This window comes from Carcharodon carcharias, chromosome 17 (genome assembly GCF_017639515.1).
Source record: "Carcharodon carcharias isolate sCarCar2 chromosome 17, sCarCar2.pri, whole genome shotgun sequence".
NCBI classification, from domain to species: domain Eukaryota; kingdom Metazoa; phylum Chordata; class Chondrichthyes; order Lamniformes; family Lamnidae; genus Carcharodon; species Carcharodon carcharias.
Genome location: NC_054483.1, coordinates 3,257,209 through 3,276,645, shown reverse-complemented (window position 1 = coordinate 3,276,645; position 19,437 = coordinate 3,257,209). Strand labels below are relative to the sequence as shown.

At 40.3% G+C, this 19,437-nt stretch overlaps 1 protein-coding gene across 2 annotated transcripts in view; it reads right to left on the bottom strand.

Moving 5' to 3' along the window:
- Positions 1–2,516: 2,516 nt before the first annotated feature.
- Positions 2,517–19,437, bottom strand: part of LOC121289532 (prosaposin-like) — an 84,374-nt gene continuing 67,453 nt past the window's right edge. Inside the window, exon 11 of one of the 2 annotated variants that reach the window (XM_041209029.1) lies at positions 2,517–3,636. In XM_041209029.1, coding sequence (XP_041064963.1) covers positions 3,601–3,636 — 36 coding nt within the window. In that variant the 3' untranslated portion in view covers positions 2,517–3,600. The remainder of the gene's footprint in view (positions 3,637–19,437) is intronic. The other variant, XM_041209028.1, reaches the window with a different exon arrangement.

The following is a 19,437-nucleotide window of genomic DNA, read 5'->3' as shown; positions in this document are numbered from 1 at the left end:
GAAAGGACACCTCGCTATCACTAAGTTTGCCAAACAAATTAAGTTCCCTGCCAGTGAGGATTTAGAACTTGCAGTTATACGACTGTACATATGTGGCGTGCACCTGGAGAAGCTTCATTTTTTCCATGGCTTTGAGATCCTTGGGGACTGTGCTAACTTCACTCATATTGAGTGCTGGTAGCCAATGCTGCGCCAAGGCTGGACATGGGAGACAGACTAAGTGGGGAAGTTGGGTGGGGGAGCGAGCGAGTGCCCAGGGAAGGGGCTGGGCTGGAGGCAGGGGGGTGGGGGGGAGAGACAGAGAGAGAGGGGGAGTGTCTTATAGGGCAGGGTCGATGGTGGGGTTCTGGGGGGGGGCGAACTCAGGGTGCTGGTGACAGTGGGGGGTAGTCACAGTCAGAAGGGGGAGTGGGATGCAGTAGGGTTGCAGGTCGAGGGTGAGTTTTATAGGCGAAGGTCTCATTGTGGGGGGCTGGGGGTGTTGGTCACTGGGGGACTAGACAGGTGGAGAGGTGGCTTGGATAACTGGTTGGGGGCAGGGTCAGGGTGGACATAGGGACGGTGACAGGTGTCGGCTCAGGGGAGGAAAGGCATGTGGAGGTGGATCATAATAGGGTTCAGGCTAACCGGGGGAGAGTTCAGGGGTGACAGAGGGGAGAGGAATGGTGATATGGGTGGGTCAGCAGTGATGGGAGAAGTTGGTAAGTCACAGGGTAGAAGGTGATGGAGCGATACTGGAATGGGACGCGTACCATTTTTCAAATATGACCTTGACCATGCACTTAATCAGTAAGTGAGACCTCTTGAAGTGGGAGGAGAGCCTTTTCGGGTGGGGGGAGTTCAAGGTCAGTACAAGTGGCCAAATAAAGGGACACCCTAATAATTATGATCAATGGGTTGTTGGCTTTGAGATGGAGGGAAATGTAAAGGACATGCCCACTAAATTTATCACTTCAGTTCGTTCACATATCCACTGAGCTGTTGATAAATGCTCTGCAGGCCAGTCTGCCTTGTTCGTGGCTCTCATCCAGAAGAGAAGGAGGGCTCATCGCAGCTTGGCACAGGGCCAGGTGGAGTAAGAACCTAAGCAGCAAAATGGCACCAGCGCCTCCAGAAGCTCACGGAGCTGGTGAACAGGGTCCGTGGTAGCGGTGCTCATTGGACTGACCACGGCCGTATCGCTGGTGGTGCCCTAGAAATAAGTGAAAGGCAGTACCGGAGGTGCCTTTGCATGTCCCATGATGCAGTCGCTCACATCTGCCAGCTTCTGTAGTATGAGCTGCGCCTGTAATGACTCTGAAGGAGTAATGTGGATCTCTAGGCCTGCATTGAGTAAGTGGCTGTCTGGGTGCTGTTTAAATATGGCACACAGATCTTCCTGCTGTCCCTGCCACAAGATGTGCCATGTTTCTCCTGGACGTATAATTAAGGAGCTGAACAGTGGTAGATTATCCATTCCGTTGCCCGGCAGGAATCACTCCGACTTAGACTCCAGAACGAAGATCCTGCCTCTCATCTACCAATTACTTCCATTCCAGGAATCCTCTTCCAGTGGAAAACCCACAGAATAATGCACAGGAGTAGAAACTAAGGCTGAACTTAATTTCTCTAGATGTGTTTGAGGGAAGGATGATGTGATTTTATTCACATTCATTTATGGGGTGTAGGTGTCTTTGGCAAGGCCAGCATTTGTTGCCTATCCCTAATTACTAGGGCCATTTCAGAGGGAAGTTGGGAGTCAACCACATTGTGGACCAGACCAGGTAAGGATGCACATTTCCTTCTCTGAAGAAGGACATTGGTGAGCCAGATGGGTTTTTAATGACAAGCTTGTTAATGAGATTAGCTATCAATACCAGATTTTTATTAATTTTTAACAATTTCCATGGTGGGATTTGAACCCATGCTCCCCCACAGCCTCTAGATTACCAGTCTAGTGATGTTACCGCTATGCTACCGTCTCCCCTAATTACTGTCGTATGGTTAGCTAGGGTCTGTGGGCAAAACTAACTCTAGAGTCCTGTAACTGTCATCACTTTAACTCCGAGAAACTGATGATTTAATTTGATTGGTTGGTGGGAGGAACCATGATGTGTTTAGAATTGCTTATAATCTTCCTGCTTTGATGATAGCTGCTGTTATTGATGGCTGTTAATGAAGAGGTGTTAACAGGACATTCCTGTTTACTCAGAATCTGCCCCTTGACTGCACCAATTGAGACCATTCATTTAGTTTATCTCTAACCCAAGATTAAACAAGGGAAATGGTGACTCCCTGTCTATGCTGAGTGACCCTGTCTGTTGCGGCACTGCAGTTTGCCTCAGCTGCCCTGGGTTGGATGAGGTGTGTATATTGGGTAAGAACCGGACTGAGTTTTGATGGCTCGCTACAGCTGAAGTAAACAACCTTCTGCCACTCAACGTTGAGCCTCTCCCATGATAAATGGCTAATTGAGTGAGGTATTAAGTAGAAAAATTGAACCACATGGAAATGAACCACATCACTTCGCAAATAAGTATGTTAGTAAAAGTTTATTAAGCAAGCAAATCATAGTTTTGAAGCACTTTAGTCTACATGACTAACTGTCACTATTCATTATTGCACCACATTTCAGCTAGAGTGCAAGGAAAGGATGATTAGCCATAAATGTTCGCGGGTTAAGTCAGATCTACAGCAACAGTTAAAATTCTGTCAAAATCACTCTCTCTCTTTCCTTTTTCTTGCCTTTTTCCTCTTGAATCAGCAAACTTGTGTTGGTCCTATTGGTGTAGCTGGCTTGGCTGTGCCTGGATAAAAGCTGACAGAATGCATTGATAGCAGCATTATGTAGGAAGGAAAGCCTTGATCTTAAACAGTACCTCACCACATCTCAGATATATCTGAGAGTCATTCACCCGCAATAAATTGTTTTTAAACTGCACTGATTGTTATATAGGTAATCATGTTTTAACTGAATATTTCCACCCACAGACTCTCAACACATGCAATAACCAGCAGTTTGAACTGTTTGAACTTATTGCTATTTGAGGACAGCACTGTCTCTGATACAACACACACACACACACACACACACAATGGGAAATCCTTTCCCGGGTTGAAACAAATCCTGGAATATACTAGGAAGCTTCCATCTTACATTGTACCCACTGCCCATCCATCCAATTAACCCTTTGAGCTGTAACTAATGTTCTATTCCCAATCTTTTCCTGAAGTTTTTTTCTAATCACAACTTATTAAATTTAAACTATTGATTCATGGGATAGATCTGATTAAAATATAAAATTCACATTCAATACGAAAGGTCAGCAATCCTAATCTGGAGTCAACACCATCCAGAAGAGCGGCTAAGTATGGGGGGGGGGAAAGAGATAACCAGTATTCAGTCATAGATGCATGTTTCGCATTGTACGGGATTGTGCTGTATTAACAATTAATCACAAGTTGTAAGGATAGGAAACCGAAAAACACTCACACACAACATGCAGCTGGACAGAACTATTTGTGTTGATGCTGAATTACGTTTCTAAGCAAGGACACAGAAGCAATTTTTTTTGATTGAATTTACGCCAGAGATTTTTTTTTATAATTTGCAGGGTGGCTTTAGATCCAGCCATATTCCTCACAGTATTCGACAGCCTGAAAGAAAGAACAGCCAAAATACAAATATGAGAGCTCTTTTGAAAATACAGAACAGGCGTCGAGAGGACATCATTGTCTGCTAATCTTCCTGTGAAACTAAATCGTTCCCTAGTTCCTGAAGCTTGACATCACCTAATCAATGCTTTCTAATTGAGAATTTCATCTCCTTTCGCCCTCAATTCTTCCCTACTTTTGTGGCCTGTCACAAAACCTCCAGGTTCAAAATAAGGACAGAGCTGAGAATGGAAACAGGTTTGAGCAGCAATAGAACTGTTCAAAATAAGGACAGAGCTGAGAATGGGAACAGGTTTGAGTAGTAGAACTGTTCAAAATAAATACAGAGCTGAGAATGGGAACAGGTTTGAGTAGTAGAACTGTTCAAAATAAGGACAGCTGAGAATGGGAACAGGTTTGAGTAGTAGAACTGTTCAAAATAAGGACAGAGCTGAGAATGGGAACAGGTTTGAGTAGTAGAACTGTTCAAAATAAGGACAGAGCTGAGAATGGGAACAGGTTTGAGTAGTAGAACTGTTCAAAATAAACACAGAGCTGAGAATTGGTACAGGTTTGAGTAGTAGAACTGTTCAAAATAAATACAGAGCTGAGAATGGGAACAGGTTTGAGCAGTAGAACTGTTCAAAATAAGGACAGAGCTGAGAATGGGAACAGTTTTGAGTAGTAGAACTGTTCAAAATAAGGACAGCTGAGAATGGGAACAGGTTTGAGTAGTAGAACTGTTCAAAATAAGGACAGAGCTGAGAATGGGAACAGGTTTGAGTAGTAGAACTGTTCAAAATAAGGACAGAGCTGAGAATGGGAACAGGTTTGAGTAGTAGAACTGTTCAAAATAAATACAGAGCTGAGAATGGGTACAGGTTTGAGTAGTAGAACTGTTCAAAATAAATACAGAGCTGAGAATGGGAACAGGTTTGAGTAGTAGAACTGTTCAAAATAAAGACAGAGCTGAGAATGGGAACAGGTTTGAGTAGTAGAACTGTTCAAAATAAATACAGAGCTGAGAATGGGAACAGGTTTGAGTAGTAGAACTGTTCAAAATAAGGACAGCTGAGAATGGAAACAGGTTTGAGCAGCAATAGAACTGTTCAAAATAAGGACAGAGCTGAGAATGGGAACAGGTTTGAGTAGTAGAACTGTTCAAAATAAGGACAGAGCTGAGAATGGGAACAGGTTTGAGTAGTAGAACTGTTCAAAATAAATACAGAGCTGAGAATGGGAACAGGTTTGAGTAGTAGAACTGTTCAAAATAAGGACAGCTGAGAATGGAAACAGGTTTGAGCAGCAATAGAACTGTTCAAAATAAGGACAGAGCTGAGAATGGGAACAGGTTTAAGTAGTAGAACTGTTCAAAATAAGGACAGCTGAGAATGGGAACAGGTTTGAGTAGTAGAACTGTTCAAAATAAGGACAGAGCTGAGAATGGGAACAGGTTTGAGTAGTAGAACTGTTCAAAATAAGGACAGAGCTGAGAATGGGAACAGGTTTGAGTAGTAGAACTGTTCAAAATAAATACAGAGCTGAGAATTAGTACAGGTTTGAGTAGTAGAACTGTTCAAAATAAATACAGAGCAGAGAATGGGAACAGGTTTGAGCAGTAGAACTGTTCAAAATAAGGACAGAGCTGAGAATGGGAACAGTTTTGAGTAGTAGAACTGTTCAAAATAAGGACAGCTGAGAATGGGAACAGGTTTGAGTAGTAGAACTGTTCAAAATAAGGACAGAGCTGAGAATGGGAACAGGTTTGAGTAGTAGAACTGTTCAAAATAAGGACAGAGCTGAGAATGGGAACAGGTTTGAGTAGTAGAACTGTTCAAAATAAGGACAGAGCTGAGAATGGGAACAGGTTTGAGTAGTGGAATTGTTCAAAATAAATACAGAGCTGAGAATGGGAACAGGTTTGAGTAGTAGAACTGTTCAAAATAAGGACAGAGCTGAGAATGGGAACAGGTTTGAGTAGTAGAACTGTTCAAAATAAGGACAGAGCTGAGAATGGGAACAGGTTTGAGTAGTAGAACTGTTCAAAATAAATACAGAGCTGAGAATGGGAACAGGTTTGAGTAGTAGAACTGTTCAAAATAAGGACAGCTGAGAATGGGAACAGGTTTGAGCAGTAGAACTGTTCAAAATAAGGACAGAGCTGAGAATGGGAACAGTTTTGAGTAGTAGAACTGTTCAAAATAAGGACAGCTGAGAATGGGAACAGGTTTGAGTAGTAGAACTGTTCAAAATAAGGACAGAGCTGAGAATGGGAACAGGTTTGAGTAGTAGAACTGTTCAAAATAAGGACAGAGCTGAGAATGGGAACAGGTTTGAGTAGTAGAACTGTTCAAAATAAATACAGAGCTGAGAATGGGTACAGGTTTGAGTAGTAGAACTGTTCAAAATAAATACAGAGCTGAGAATGGGAACAGGTTTGAGCAGTAGAACTGTTCAAAATAAAGACAGAGCTGAGAATGGGTACAGGTTTGAGTAGTAGAACTGTTCAAAATAAGGACAGAGCTGAGAATGGGAACAGGTTTGAGTAGTAGAACTGTTCAAAATAAATACAGAGCTGAGAATGGGAACAGGTTTGAGTAGTAGAACTGTTCAAAATAAATACAGAGCTGAGAATGGGAACAGGTTTGAGTAGTAGAACTGTTCAAAATAAATACAGAGCTGAGAATGGGAACAGGTTTGAGTAGTAGAACTGTTCAAAATAAATACAGAGCTGGAGAATGGGAACAGGTTTGAGTAGTAGAACTGTTCAAAATAAGGACAGAGCTGAGAATGGGAACAGGTTTGAGTAGTAGAACTGTTCAAAATAAGGGACAGAGCTGAGAATGGGAAACAGGTTTGAGTAGTAGACTGTTCAAAATAAATACAGAGCTGAGAATGGGAACCGGTTTGAGTAGTAGAACTGTTCAAAATAAATACAGAGCTGAGAATGGGAACAGGTTTGAGTAGTAGAACTGTTCAAAATAAGACAGAGCTGAGAATGGGAACAGGTTTGAGTAGTAGAACTGTTCAAAATAAGGACAGAGCTGAGAATGGAACAGGTTTTGAGTAGTAGAACTGTTCAAATAAGACAGAGCTGAGAATGGGAACAGGTTTGAGTAGTAGAAACTGTTCAAAATAAGGACAGAGCTGAGAATGGGAACAGGTTTGAGTAGTAGAACTGTTCAAAATAAGGACAGAGCTGAGAATGGGAACAGGTTTGAGCTAGTAGAACTGTTCAAAATAAGACAGAGCTGAGAATGGGAACAGGTTTGAGTAGTAGAACTGTTCAAAATAAATACAGAGCTGAGAATGGGAACAGGTTTGAGTAGTAGAACTGTTCAAAATAAATACAGAGCTGAGAATGGGAACAGGTTTGAGTAGTAGAACTGTTCAAAATAAATACAGAGCTGAGAATGGGAACAGGTTTGAGTAGTAGAACTGTTCAAAATAAATACAGAGCTGAGAATGGGAACAGGTTTGAGTAGTAGAACTGTTCAAAATAAATACAGAGCTGAGAATGGGAACAGGTTTGAGTAGTAGAATTGTTCAAAATAAGGACAGAGCTGAGAATGGGAACAGGTTTGACTAGTAGAACTGTTCAAAATAAGGACAGAGCTGAGAATGGGAACAGGTTTGAGCAGCAATAGAACTGTTCAAAATAAGGACAGAGCTGAGAATGGGAACAGGTTTGAGTAGTAGAACTGTTCAAAATAAGGACAGAGCTGAGAATGGGAACAGGATTGAGTAGTGAACTGTTCAAAAGTAAGTACAGATCTGCGACTGGAACAGGTTTGAGTAGTAGAACTGTTCAAAATAAGATACAGAGCTGAGAATGGGAAACAGGTTTGAGTAGTAGAAAACTGTTCAAAATAAGGACAGAGCTGAGAATGGGAAACAGGTTTGAGTAGTAGACATGTCAAAATTAAGGACAGAGCTGAGAATGGGAACAGGTTTTTGAGTAGTAGAACTGTTCAAAATAAGGACAGAGCTGAGAATGGGAACAGGTCTTGAGTAGTAGAACTGTTCAAAATAAGGACAGAGTGAGAATGGGAACAGGTTTGACGTAGTAGAACTGTTCAAAATAATACAGAAGCTGAGAATGGGACAGGTTTGAGAATAGTAGACCTGTTCAAAATAAATACAGAGCTGAGAATGGGAACAGGTTTGAGTAGTAGAACTGTTCAAATAAATACAGAGCTGAGAATGGGAACAGGTTTGAGTAGTAGAACTGTTCAAAATAAGGACAGAGCTGAGAATGGGAACAGGTTTGAGTAGTAGAACTGTTCAAAATAAGGACAGAGCTGAGAATGGGAACAGTTGAGTAGTAGAACTGGTCAAAATAAGACAGAGCTGAGAATGGGAACAGGTTTGAGTAGTAGAACTGTTCAAAATAAGGACAGAGCTGAGAATGGGAACAGGTTTGAGTAGTAGAACTGTTCAAAAAAGGACAGAGCTGAGAATGGGTAACAGGTTGAGTAGTAGAAATGTTCAAAATTAAATACTAGAGCTGAGAATGGGGAACAGGTTTGAGTAGTAGAAACTGTTCAAAATAAGGACAGCTGAGATGGTAACAGGTTGAGCAGTAAACTGTTCAAATATGGACAAGCAGAGAATGGGAACAGTTTTGAGTAGTAGAACAGTTCAAAATACGGACAGCTGAGAATGGTGAACAGGTTGGAGTAGTAACTGTTCAAAATTAAGGACAGAGCATGATAATGGGAACAGGTTAGAGTAGTATAACTGTTCAAAGATAAGGACAGAGCTGAAATGGGAACAGGTTTGAGTAGTATAACTGTTCACAATAAATACAGAGCAGAGAATGGGTACAGTTTGAGTAGTAGAACTGTTCAAAATAAATACAGAGCTGAGAATGTAACAGGTATGAGCAGTAGAAGCTGAGAATGGGTACAGGTTTGAGTAGTAGAACTGTTCAAAATAAATACAGAGCTGAGAATGGGAACAGGTTTGAGTAGTAGAACTGTTCAAAATAAGGACAGAGCTGAGAATGGGAACAGGTTTGTGCAGCAATAGAACTGTTCAAAATAAGCACAGAGCTGAGAATGGGAACAGGTTTGAGTAGTAGAACTGTTCAAAATAAGGACAGTGCTGAGAATGGGAACAGGTTTGAGTAGTAGAACTGTTCAAAATAAGGACAGAGCTGAGAATGGGAACAGGTTTGAGCAGCAATAGAACTGTTCAAAATAAGGACAGAGCTGAGAATGGGAACAGGTTTGAGTAGTACAACTGTTCAAAATAAATACAGAGCTGAGAATGGGAACAGGTTTGAGTAGTAGAAACTGTTCAAAGTAAATACAGAGCTGAGAATGGGGAATAGGTTTGAGTAGTAGAACTGTTCAAAATAAATACAGAGCTGAGAATGTGTACAGGTTTGAGTAGTAGAACTGTTCAAAATAAATACAGAGCTGAGAATGGGAACATGTTTGAGTAGTAGAACTGTTCAAAATAAGGACAGAGCTGAGAATGGGAACATGTTTGAGTAGTAGAACTGTTCAAAATAAGGACAGAGCTGAGAATGGGAACATGTTTGAGTAGTAGAACTGTTCAAAATAAGGACAGAGCTGAGAATGGGAACAGGTTTGAGTAGTAGAACTGTTCAAAATAAGGACAGAGCTGAGAATGGGAACAGGTTTGAGTAGTAGAACTGTTCAAAATAAATACAGAGCTGAGAATGGGAACAGGTTTGAGTAGTAGAACTGTTCAAAGTAAATACAGAGCTGAGAATGGGAATAGGTTTGAGTAGTAGAACTGTTCAAAATAAATACAGAGCTGAGAATGGGAACAGGTTTGAGTAGTAGAACTGTTCAAAATAAATACAGAGCTGAGAATGGGAACAGGTTTGAGTAGTAGAACTGTTCAAAATAAATACAGAGCTGAGAATGGGAACAGGTTTGAGTAGTAGAACTGTTCAAAATAAGGACAGAGCTGAGAATGGGAACAGGTTTGAGTAGTAGAACTGTTCAAAATAAGGACAGAGCTGAGAATGGGAACAGGTTTGAGTAGTAGAACTGTTCAAAATAAGGACAGAGCTGAGAATGGGAACAGGTTTGAGTAGTAGAACTGTTCAAAATAAATACAGAGCTGAGAATGGGAACAGGTTTGAGTAGTAGAACTGTTCAAAATAAATACAGAGCTGAGAATGGGAACAGGTTTGAGTAGTAGAACTGTTCAAAATAAGACAGAGCTGAGAATGGGAACAGGTTTGAGTAGTAGAACTGTTCAAAATAAGGACAGAGCTGAGAATGGGAACAGGTTTGAGTAGTAGAACTGTTCAAAATAAGGACAGAGCTGAGAATGGGAACAGGTTTGAGTAGTAGAACTGTTCAAAATAAGGACAGAGCTGAGAATGGGAACAGGTTTGAGTAGTAGAACTGTTCAAAATAAGGACAGAGCTGAGAATGGGAACAGGTTTGAGTAGTAGAACTGTTCAAAATAAGGACAGAGCTGAGAATGGGAACAGGTTTGAGTAGTAGAACTGTTCAAAATAAGTACAGAGCTGAGAATGGGAACAGGTTTGAGTAGTAGAACTGTTCAAAATAAGGACAGAGCTGAGAATGGGAACAGGTTTGAGTAGTAGAACTGTTCAAAATAAGTACAGAGCTGAGAATGGGAACAGGTTTGAGTAGTAGAACTGTTCAAAATAAGGACAGAGCTGAGAATGGGAACAGGTTTGAGTAGTAGAACTGTTCAAAATAAGGACAGAGCTGAGAATGGGAACAGGTTTGAGTAGTAGAACTGTTCAAAATAAGACAGAGCTGAGAATGGGAACAGGTTTGAGTAGTAGAACTGTTCAAAATAAGACAGAGCTGAGAATGGGAACAGGTTTGAGTAGTAGAACTGTTCAAAATAAATACAGAGCTGAGAATGGGAACAGGTTTGAGTAGTAGAACTGTTCAAAATAAATACAGAGCTGAGAATGGGAACAGGTTTGAGTAGTAGAACTGTTCAAAATAAGTACAGAGCTGAGAATGGGAACAGGTTTGAGTAGTAGAACTGTTCAAAATAAGGACAGAGCTGAGAATGGGAACAGGTTTGAGTAGTAGAACTGTTCAAAATAAGGACAGAGCTGAGAATGGGAACAGGTTTGAGTAGTAGAACTGTTCAAAATAAGGACAGAGCTGAGAATGGGAACAGGTTTGAGTAGTAGAACTGTTCAAAATAAGGACAGAGCTGAGAATGGGAACAGGTTTGAGCAGCAATAGAACTTTTCAAAATAAATACAGAGCTGAGAATGGGAACAGGTTTGAGTAGTAGAACTGTTCAAAATAAATACAGAGCTGAGAATGGGAACAGGTTTGAGTAGTAGAACTGTTCAAAATAAGGACAGAGCTGAGAATGGGAACAGGTTTGAGTAGTAGAACTGTTCAAAATAAGGACAGAGCTGAGATTGGGAAAAGGTTTGAGTAGTAGACCTCTTCAAAATAAGGCCAGAGCTGAGAATGGGAACAGGTTTGAGTAGTAGAACTGTTCAAAATAAGGACAGAGCTGAGAATGGGAACAGGTTTGAGCAGCAATAGAACTGTTCAAAATAAGGACAGAGCTGAGAATGGGAACAGGTTTGAGTAGTAGAACTGTTCAAAATAAGGACAGAGCTGAGAATGGGAACAGGTTTGAGTAGTAGAACTGTTCAAAATAAGTACAGAGCTGAGAATGGGAACAGGTTTGAGTAGTAGAACTGTTCAAAATAAGACAGAGCTGAGAATGGGAACAGGTTTGAGTAGTAGAACTGTTCAAAATAAGACAGAGCTGAGAATGGGAACAGGTTTGAGTAGTAGAACTGTTCAAAATAAGGACAGAGCTGAGAATGGGAACAGGTTTGAGTAGTAGAACTGTTCAAAATAAGACAGAGCTGAGAATGGGAACAGGTTTGAGTAGTAGAACTGTTCAAAATAAGGACAGAGCTGAGAATGGGAACAGGTTTGAGTAGTAGAACTGTTCAAAATAAGGACAGAGCTGAGAATGGGAACAGGTTTGAGTAGTAGAACTGTTCAAAATAAGGACAGAGCTGAGAATGGGAACAGGTTTGAGTAGTAGAACTGTTCAAAATAAGGACAGAGCTGAGAATGGGAACAGGTTTGAGTAGTAGAACTGTTCAAAATAAGGACAGAGCTGAGAATGGGAACAGGTTTGAGTAGTAGAACTGTTCAAAATAAGACAGAGCTGAGAATGGGAACAGGTTTGAGTAGTAGAACTGTTCAAAATAAGGACAGAGCTGAGAATGGGAACAGGTTTGAGTAGTAGAACTGTTCAAAATAAGGACAGAGCTGAGAATGGGAACAGGTTTGAGTAGTAGAACTGTTCAAAATAAGGACAGAGCTGAGAATGGGAACAGGTTTGAGTAGTAGAACTGTTCAAAATAAGGACAGAGCTGAGAATGGGAACAGGTTTGAGTAGTAGAACTGTTCAAAATAAAGACAGAGCTGAGAATGGGAACAGGTTTGAGTAGTAGAACTGTTCAAAATAAGGACAGAGCTGAGAATGGGAACAGGTTTGAGTAGTAGAACTGTTCAAAATAAGGACAGAGCTGAGAATGGGAACAGGTTTGAGTAGTAGAACTGTTCAAAATAAGGACAGAGCTGAGAATGGGAACAGGTTTGAGTAGTAGAACTGTTCAAAATAAGGACAGAGCTGAGAATGGGAACAGGTTTGAGTAGTAGAACTGTTCAAAATAAGGACAGAGCTGAGAATGGGAACAGGTTTGAGTAGTAGAACTGTTCAAAATAAGGACAGAGCTGAGAATGGGAACAGGTTTGAGTAGTAGAACTGTTCAAAATAAGGACAGAGCTGAGAATGGGAACAGGTTTGAGTAGTAGAACTGTTCAAAATAAATACAGAGCTGAGAATGGGAACAGGTTTGAGTAGTAGAACTGTTCAAAATAATACAGAGCTGAGAATGGGAACAGGTTTGAGTAGTAGAACTGTTCAAAATAAATACAGAGCTGAGAATGGGAACAGGTTTGAGTAGTAGAACTGTTCAAAATAAATACAGAGCTGAGAATGGGAACAGGTTTGAGTAGTAGAACTGTTCAAAATAAATACAGAGCTGAGAATGGGAACAGGTTTGAGTAGTAGAACTGTTCAAAATAAGACAGAGCTGAGAATGGGAACAGGTTTGAGTAGTAGAACTGTTCAAAATAAGGACAGAGCTGAGAATGGGAACAGGTTTGAGTAGTAGAACTGTTCAAAATAAATACAGAGCTGAGAATGGGAACAGGTTTGAGTAGTAGAAACTGTTCAAAATAAATACAGAGCTGAGAATGGGAACAGGTTTGAGTAGTAGAACTGTTCAAAATAAGACAGAGCTGAGAATGGGAACAGGTTTGAGTAGTAGAACTGTTCAAAATAAGACAGAGCTGAGAATGGGAACAGGTTTGAGTAGTAGAACTGTTCAAAATAAGGACAGAGCTGAGAATGGGAACAGGTTTGAGTAGTAGAACTGTTCAAAATAAGGACAGAGCTGAGAATGGGAACAGGTTTGAGTAGTAGAACTGTTCAAAATAAGGACAGAGCTGAGAATGGGAACAGGTTTGAGTAGTAGAACTGTTCAAAATAAGGACAGAGCTGAGAATGGGAACAGGTTTGAGTAGTAGAACTGTTCAAAATAAGGACAGAGCTGAGAATGGGAACAGGTTTGAGTAGTAGAACTGTTCAAAATAAATACAGAGCTGAGAATGGGAACAGGTTTGAGTAGTAGAACTGTTCAAAATAAGGACAGAGCTGAGAATGGGAACAGGTTTGAGTAGTAGAACTGTTCAAAATAAGGACAGAGCTGAGAATGGGAACAGGTTTGAGTAGTAGAACTGTTCAAAATAAGGACAGAGCTGAGAATGGGAACAGGTTTGAGTAGTAGAACTGTTCAAAATAAGGACAGAGCTGAGAATGGGAACAGGTTTGAGTAGTAGAACTGTTCAAAATAAGGACAGAGCTGAGAATGGGAACAGGTTTGAGTAGTAGAACTGTTCAAAATAAGGACAGAGCTGAGAATGGGAACAGGTTTTGAGTAGTAGAACTGTTCAAAATAAGGACAGAGCTGAGAATGGGAACAGGTTTGAGTAGTAGAACTGTTCAAAATAAATACAGAGCTGAGAATGGGAACAGGTTTGAGTAGTAGAACTGTACAAATAAATACAGAGCTGAGAATGGGAACAGGTTTGAGTAGTAGAACTGTCAAAATAAGACAGAGCTGAGAATGGAAACAGGTTTGAGTCGTAGAACTGTTCAAAATAAGGACAGAGCTGAGAATGGGAACAGGTTTGAGTAGTTAGAACTGTTCAAAGGGGAATGGAAGTTGAGTAGAAACTGTACAAAATAAATACAGAGCAGAATGGGAACAGGTTTGAGAGTAGAACTGTTCAAAATATGACAGAGCTGAGAATGGGAACAGGTTTGAACAGCAATAGAACTGTTCAAAATAAGGACAGAGCTGAGAATGGGAACAGGTTTGAGTAGTAGAACTGTTCAAAATAAGGACAGAGCTGAGAATGGGAACAGGTTTGAGTAGTAGAACTGTTCAAAATAAATACAGAGCTGAGAATGGGAACAGGTTTGAGTAAGTAGAAATGTTCAAAATAAATACAGAGCTGAGAATGGGAACAGGTTTGAGTAGTAGAACTGTTCAAAATAAGGACAGAGCTGAGAATGGGAACAGGTTTGAGTAGTAGAACTGTTCAAAATAAGGACAGAGCTGAGAATGGGAACAGGTTTGAGTAGTAGAACTGTTCAAAATAAGGACAGAGCTGAGAATGGGAACAGGTTTGAGTAGTAGAACTGTTCAAAATAAGGACAGAGCTGAGAATGGGAACAGGTTTGAGTAGTAGAACTGTTCAAAATAAGGACAGAGCTGAGAATGGGAACAGGTTTGAGTAGTAGAACTGTTCAAAATAAGACAGAGCTGAGAATGGGAACAGGTTTGAGTAGTAGAACTGTTCAAAATAAGGACAGAGCTGAGAATGGGAACAGGTTTGAGTAGTAGAACTGTTCAAAATAAGGACAGAGCTGAGAATGGGAACAGGTTTGAGTAGTAGAACTGTTCAAAATAAGGACAGAGCTGAGAATGGGAACAGGTTTGAGTAGTAGAACTGTTCAAAATAAATACAGAGCTGAGAATGGGAACAGGTTTGAGTAGTAGAACTGTTCAAAATAATACAGAGCTGAGAATGGGAACAGGTTTGAGTAGTAGAACTGTTCAAAATAATACAGAGCTGAGAATGGGAACAGGTTTGAGTAGTAGAACTGTTCAAAATAAATACAGAGCTGAGAATGGGAACAGGTTTGAGTAGTAGAACTGTTCAAAATAAATACAGAGCTGAGAATGGGAACAGGTTTGAGTAGTAGAACTGTTCAAAATAAATACAGAGCTGAGAATGGGAACAGGTTTGAGTAGTAGAACTGTTCAAAATAAAGACAGAGCTGAGAATGGGAACAGGTTTGAGTAGTAGAACTGTTCAAAATAAGGACAAGAGCTGAGAATGGGAACAGGTTTGAGTAGTAGAACTGTTCAAAATAAGGACAGAGCTGAGAATGGGAACAGGTTTGAGTAGATAGAACTGTTCAAAATAAGACAGAGCTGAGAATGGGAACAGGTTTGAGTAGTAGAACTGTTCAAAATAAGACAGAGCTGAGAATGGGAACAGGTTTGAGTAGTAGAACTGTTCAAAATAAGGACAGAGCTGAGAATGGGAACAGGTTTGAGTAGTAGAACTGTTCAAAATAAGGACAGAGCTGAGAATGGGAACAGGTTTGAGTAGTAGAACTGTTCAAAATAAGACAGAGCTGAGAATGGGAACAGGTTTGAGTAGTAGAACTGTTCAAAATAAGACAGAGCTGAGAATGGGAACAGGTTTGAGTAGTAGAACTGTTCAAAATAAGGACAGAGCTGAGAATGGGAACAGGTTTGAGTAGTAGAACTGTTCAAAATAAGGACAGAGCTGAGAATGGGAACAGGTTTGAGTAGTAGAACTGTTCAAAATAAGGACAGAGCTGAGAATGGGAACAGGTTTGAGTAGTAGAACTGTTCAAAATAAGGACAGAGCTGAGAATGGGAACAGGTTTGAGTAGTAGAACTGTTCAAAATAATACAGAGCTGAGAATGGGAACAGGTTTGAGTAGTAGAACTGTTCAAAATAAATACAGAGCTGAGAATGGGAACAGGTTTGAGTAGTAGAACTGTTCAAAATAAATACAGAGCTGAGAATGGGAACAGGTTTGAGTAGTAGAACTGTTCAAAATAAGACAGAGCTGAGAATGGGAACAGGTTTGAGTAGTAGAACTGTTCAAAATAAGGACAGAGCTGAGAATGGGAACAGGTTTGAGTAGTAGAACTGTTCAAAATAAGGACAGAGCTGAGAATGGGAACAGGTTTGAGTAGTAGAACTGTTCAAAATAAGGACAGAGCTGAGAATGGGAACAGGTTTGAGTAGTAGAACTGTTCAAAATAAATACAGAGCTGAGAATGGGAACAGGTTTGAGTAGTAGAACTGTTCAAAATAAGGACAGAGCTGAGAATGGGAACAGGTTTGAGTAGTAGAACTGTTCAAAATAATACAGAGCTGAGAATGGGAACAGGTTTGAGTAGTAGAACTGTTCAAAATAAGGACAGAGCTGAGAATGGGAACAGGTTTGAGTAGTAGAACTGTTCAAAATAAGGACAGAGCTGAGAATGGGAACAGGTTTGAGTAGTAGAACTGTTCAAAATAAGGACAGAGCTGAGAATGGGAACAGGTTTGAGTAGTAGAACTGTTCAAAATAAGGACAGAGCTGAGAATGGGAACAGGTTTGAGTAGTAGAACTGTTCAAAATAAATACAGAGCTGAGAATGGGAACAGGTTTGAGTAGTAGAACTGTTCAAAATAAGGACAGAGCTGAGAATGGGAACAGGTTTGAGTAGTAGAACTGTTCAAAATAAGGACAGAGCTGAGAATGGGAAAAGGTTTGAGTAGTAGAACTCTTCAAAATAAGGCCAGAGCTGAGAATGGGAACAGGTTTGAGTAGTAGAACTGTTCAAAATAAGGACAGAGCTGAGAATGGGAACAGGTTTGAGTAGTAGAACTGTTCAAAATAAGGACAGAGCTGAGAATGGGAAAAGGTTTGAGCAGCAATAGAACTGTTCAAAATAAGGACAGAGCTGAGAATGGGAACAGGTTTGAGTAGTAGAACTGTTCAAAATAAGGACAGAGCTGAGAATGGGAACAGGTTTGAGTAGTAGAACTGTTCAAAATAAATACAGAGCTGAGAATGGGAACAGGTTTGAGTAGTAGAACTGTTCAAAGTAAGGACAGAGCTGAGAATGGGAACAGGTTTGAGTAGTAGAACTGTTCAAAATAAGGACAGAGCTGAGAATGGGAACAGGTTTGAGTAGTAGAACTGTTCAAAATAAATACAGAGCTGAGAATGGGAACAGGTTTGAGTAGTAGAAATGTTCAAAATAAATACTGAGCTGAGAATGTGTACAGGTTTGAGTAGTAGAACTGTTCAAAATAAATACAGAGCTGAGAATGGGAACAGGTTTGAGTAGTAGAAATGTTCAAAATAAATACAGAGCTGAGAATGGGAACAGGTTTGAGCAGTAGAACTGTTCAAAGTAAGGACAGAGCTGAGAATGGGAACAGGTTTGAGTAGTAGAACTGTTCAAAATAAGGACAGAGCTGAGAATGGGAACAGGTTTGAGTAGTAGAAATGTTCAAAATAAATACAGAGCTGAGAATGGGAACAGGTTTGAGTAGTAGAACTGTTCAAAATAAATACAGAGCTGAGAATCGGAACAGGTTTGAGTAGTAGAACTGTTCAAAAATTAGGACAGCGCTGAGAATGGGAACAGGTTTGAGCAGTAGAACTGTTCAAAATAAGGACAGAGCTGAGAATGGGAAAAGGTTTGAGTAGTAGAACTCTTCAAAATAAGGCCAGAGCTGAGAATGGGAACAGGTTTGAGTAGTAGAACTGTTCAAAATAAGGACAGAGCTGAGAATGGGAACAGGTTTGAGTAGTTGAACTGTTCAAAATAAGGACAGAGCTGAGAATGGGAACAGGTTTGAGCAGCAATAGAACTGTTCAAAATAAGGACAGAGCTGAGAATGGGAACAGGTTTGAGTAGTAGAACTGTTCAAAATAAGGACAGAGCTGAGAATGGGAACAGGTTTGAGTAGTAGAACTGTTCAAAATAAATACAGAGCTGAGAATGGGAACAGGTTTGAGTAGTAGAACTGTTCAAAATAAATACAGAGCTGAGAATGGGAACAGGTTTGAGTAGTAGAACTGTTCAAAATAAATACAGAGCTGAGAATGGGAACAGGTTTGAGTAGTAGAACTGTTCAAAATAAGACAGAGCTGAGAATGGGAACAGGTTTGAGTAGTAGAACTGTTCAAAATAAGGACAGAGCTGAGAATGGGAACAGGTTTGAGTAGTAGAACTGTTCAAAATAAGGACAGAGCTGAGAATGGGAACAGGTTTGAGTAGTAGAACTGTTCAAAATAAGGACAGAGCTGAGAATGGGAACAGGTTTGAGTAGTAGAACTGTTCAAATAAATACAGAGCTGAGAATGGGAACAGGTTTGAGTAGTAGAACTGTTCAAAATAAATACAGAGCTGAGAATGGGAACAGGTTTGAGTAGTAGAACTGTTCAAAATAAATACAGAGCTGAGAATGGGAACAGGTTTGAGTAGTAGAACTGTTCAAAATAAATACAGAGCTGAGAATGGGAACAGGTTTGAGTAGTAGAACTGTTCAAAATAAGGACAGAGCTGAGAATGGGAACAGGTTTGAGTAGTAGAACTGTTCAAAATAAATACAGAGCTGAGAATGGGAACAGGTTTGAGTAGTAGAACTGTTCAAAATAAATACAGAGCTGAGAATGGGAACAGGTTTGAGTAGTAGAACTGTTCAAAATAATACAGAGCTGAGAATGGGAACAGGTTTGAGTAGTAGAACTGTTCAAAATAAGGACAGAGCTGAGAATGGGAACAGGTTTGAGTAGTAGAACTGTTCAAAATAAGGACAGAGCTGAGAATGGGAACAGGTTTGAGTAGTAGAACTGTTCAAAATAAATACAGAGCTGAGAATGGGAACAGGTTTGAGTAGTAGAACTGTTCAAAATAAGGACAGAGCTGAGAATGGGAACAGGTTTGAGTAGTAGAACTGTTCAAAATAAGGACAGAGCTGAGAATGGGAACAGGTTTGAGTAGTAGAACTGTTCAAAATAAGGACAGAGCTGAGAATGGGAACAGGTTTGAGTAGTAGAACTGTTCAAAATAAGGACAGAGCTGAGAATGGGAACAGGTTTGAGTAGTAGAACTGTTCAAAATAAGACAGAGCTGAGAATGGGAACAGGTTTGAGTAGTAGAACTGTTCAAAATAAGGACAGAGCTGAGAATGGGAACAGGTTTGAGTAGTAGAACTGTTCAAAATAAGGACAGAGCTGAGAATGGGAACAGGTTTGAGTAGTAGAACTGTTCAAAATAATACAGAGCTGAGAATGGGAACAGGTTTGAGTAGTAGAACTGTTCAAAATAAGACAGAGCTGAGAATGGGAACAGGTTTGAGTAGTAGAACTGTTCAAAATAAGGACAGAGCTGAGAATGGGAACAGGTTTGAGTAGTAGAACTGTTCAAAATAAGGACAGAGCTGAGAATGGGAACAGGTTTGAGTAGTAGAAACTGTTCAAAATAAGGACAGAGCTGAGAATGGGAACAGGTTTGAGTAGTAGAACTGTTCAAAATAAGACAGAGCTGAGAATGGGAACAGGTTTGAGTAGTAGAACTGTTCAAAATAAATACAGAGCTGAGAATGGGAA